The sequence below is a fragment of the Lolium perenne genome, chromosome 2 (assembly GCF_019359855.2).
Source record: "Lolium perenne isolate Kyuss_39 chromosome 2, Kyuss_2.0, whole genome shotgun sequence".
Taxonomy (NCBI): domain Eukaryota; kingdom Viridiplantae; phylum Streptophyta; class Magnoliopsida; order Poales; family Poaceae; genus Lolium; species Lolium perenne.
Window position 1 is genome coordinate 118014209 of NC_067245.2, and position 3027 is coordinate 118017235.

General features: G+C 38.2%; 2 protein-coding genes across 2 annotated transcripts; both read right to left on the reverse strand.

The window, feature by feature from the left end:
* Positions 1 to 640: 640 nt before the first annotated feature.
* On the reverse strand, positions 641 to 1315 carry LOC127328820 (uncharacterized). The gene has a single exon (XM_051355393.1). The coding sequence runs from the start codon at positions 1313 to 1315 to the stop codon at positions 641 to 643; it is 675 nt and encodes a 224-aa protein (XP_051211353.1).
* An 823-nt stretch (positions 1316 to 2138) lies between these two features.
* LOC127328819 (uncharacterized) lies at positions 2139 to 2756 on the reverse strand. Its single transcript, XM_051355392.1, has one exon. It carries the CDS (start codon positions 2754 to 2756, stop codon positions 2139 to 2141), a length of 618 nt encoding a protein of 205 aa, XP_051211352.1.
* Between the last annotated feature and the right edge of the window lie 271 nt (positions 2757 to 3027).

The following is a 3027-nucleotide window of genomic DNA, read 5'->3' on the forward strand; positions in this document are numbered from 1 at the left end:
GCTGAAACAATATGTAGTTGGTTACATTGTGTAGAAAAAATATACTGCTGAAGTTCACTATTTGTTCGTGCTACTGCCAGCGATCCAAATTGTAAAGAACAGGAATTTTCATAAATATCATTTATTTTAAACCTCTACACAGGATGTTGGGAGAATAAATATATCGTAATTCAACTGCTAGACAGTTGTTCACGTAAAATGTTGATTAAAAAAAACAGTAGGAAGTTCACAACCGATTATCCGCGAAGTCCACTATGTATGACGGTGTGAAAAAAAGTTCGTATAAAAATTAAACAGGAACACACATGCAAGAAAAAAGGAGTTCAGATATCAACAGCTGCGAAGTTCTCACATACTATTCAGACGTGAAAGGTACTGAATTGTTAAAAAAAATGAACAGACAACATATAGGATTGCAAAAAAAAAGTAAATAGGGACATCTACATTGTATTATAAAATGAATAAAAGGGAAGGGAAACACAAAGTAAAAAAAAACATATGACTGCGAAGTTCAGATCTAGCCAACTAAGGAGTTCTCTTAAACATAAAACCTAAAAAAGAAAAAATGTAGGGAAAAATAAACGATTACAATCTGATCATAGAAAATAAAAAGAAAAATGTCCCTACAAAACTAAAATCTTCACCAATCCCTGCCACGCTTCTTCTCGGGATGTTTGAATAAGGAGAAGAAGACCCTCTCAAACAAATCCAGCCTTCGATAAACCTCGTACGTTGCATATGCATCCCGTGCAGCATATTCCAAATGCTTAGGCGGTAGAGGCGGCGGATTAGCCCACATCCTGTGCTCTGCCCTTCCAAAACCATCCTTCATCTCAAAATAGATTGGATCTATAATAGCTCCAGCAACATCCTTCAGGCCTTGAAGTTTCTTCTTTTTGTCCGGATCTCTCCATATTTCCTGGATATCCTTCAGATTATGAACATAGAGATTTGAACGTGAGAGAACTTTGCAGTCTTCTGTGGTGCAAAAACCAGCAAAAATGTACCTAAAGCCATGAAGAAACTCAACCAAACTTTCACTCCTCTCATCAGCATGGCATATGTGGTACACAAGAACATCGGTGCCAACACATAGCTGGATCACAGCAGCTTTCTTCGGATTGAAATAGGTACCACTGAGTTTGTCATACTCAACATCAAGACCAACAATCTTCCTAGCAGAAGAATCGAGGGAAGCTTCAGCATTGGTGATCCACTCCTCAACACTAGCTGCTGAATTCGTGTACAAAACCTTCACAGTGGTTGTGCCATGGCAGGGGAATGTGTACTCGTGGGAAAAAGGAGCGTTTGCCATGCAAATCGGTGGACAGAAGAAAAGAAAGAAGAAGCAATTGGTAATTCACGTGCACCGAGCCAGAAAAGAAAAGACCTGTATTTATAGATTGAGATGTAACAAACACGTCGTGATCCACGAATTCAGGAAACAAACAGTATATATCCAAAACAAATAAATAGAACAGCCGATAGAGATAACAAGAAAACAAAAATTCTGCGGGATAACAAAACAAAAATGACCTTATCCGGGCCCGGGGTGAGTTAACATGCAGCTAATGCCAGCGATCCAAATTGTAAAATAACAGGAAATTTCATAAAATATCATTTATTTTAAACCTCTACACAGGATGTTGTGATAATAAATATATCGTAATTCAACTGCTAGGCAGTTGTTCACGTAAAATGTTGATTAAAAAAAACAGTAGGAAGTTCACAGCCGATTATCCGCGAAGTTAACTATGTATGACGGTGTGAAAAAAAGTTCGTATAAAAATTAAACAGGAAAACACATGCAAAGAAAAGGGATTTCAGATATCAAAAGCTGCGAAGTTCTCACATACTATTCATACGTGAAAGGTACTGAATTGTTAAAAAAAAATGAACAGACAACATATAGGATTGCAAAAAAAAGTAAATAGGGACATCTTCATTGTATTATAAAATGAATAAAAGGGAAGGGAAACACAAAGTAAAAAAGAAATTTATGACTGCGAAGTTCAGATCTAACCAACTAAGGAGTTCTCTTAAACATAAAACCTAAAGAAAAATGTAGGTAAAATAAACGATTACAATCTGATCATAGGAAAAATAAAAATAAAAATGTCCCTACAAAACTAAAATCTTCACCAATCCCTGCCACGCTTCTTCTCGGGATGTTTGAATAAGGAGAAGAAGCCCCTCTCAAACACATCCAGCCTCCGAAAAATCTCATACGTGGCATATGCATCCCGTGCAGCATATTCCAAATGCTTAGGCGGTAGAGGCGGCGGATCAGCCCACATCCTGTGCTCTGCCCTTCCAAAACCATCCTTCATCTCAAAATAGATTGGATCTATAATAGCTCCAGCAACATCCTTCAGACCTTGAGTTATCTTCCTGTTGTCCGGATCTCTCCATATTGCCTGGATATCCTTCACATTATGAACATAGTACTTTGAACGTGACAGAATGGTGCGGTCTTCTGCGACGCAAAACCCAGCAAAAGTGTACCTATAGGCATGAAAAAAATCATACAACTTTTCATTCCTCTCATCAGCATGGCATATGTGGTACACAAGAACATCAGTGCCAACACATAGCTGGATCACAGCAGCTTTCTTCGGATTGAAATAGGTTCCACTAAGTTTATCAAACTCAACATCAAAACCAACAATCTTCCTAGCAGAAGAATCTAGGGAAGCTTCAGCATTGGTGATCCACTCCTCAACACTAGCTGCTGCATTTGTGTACAAAACCTTCATAGTGGTTGTGCCATGGCAGGGGAATGTGTACTCGTGGGAAAAAGGAGGGTTTGCCATGCAATCGATGAAACAGAGAAAACACACAGAAAAAGAAAAAAGAAAGGAAGAAGAATCGGTGATTGATATGCACCGAAACACAGAGGAAAAAAGACATGTATTTATAGTTCCAGAAATGTAACAACAGACGTCGTGATCCACAAATTCAGGGAACAAACCAATACATATCCAATCAAACAAAACAGAAACAGCCGAGAGATAACCACAAAAAAAC

Coding starts and splice junctions, on each gene's coding strand:
- LOC127328820 (XM_051355393.1), bottom strand. CDS start 1,315: ATGGCAAACGCTCCTTTTTCCCACGAGTACACATTCCCCTGCCATGGC.
- LOC127328819 (XM_051355392.1), bottom strand. CDS start 2,756: ATGAAGGTTTTGTACACAAATGCAGCAGCTAGTGTTGAGGAGTGGATC.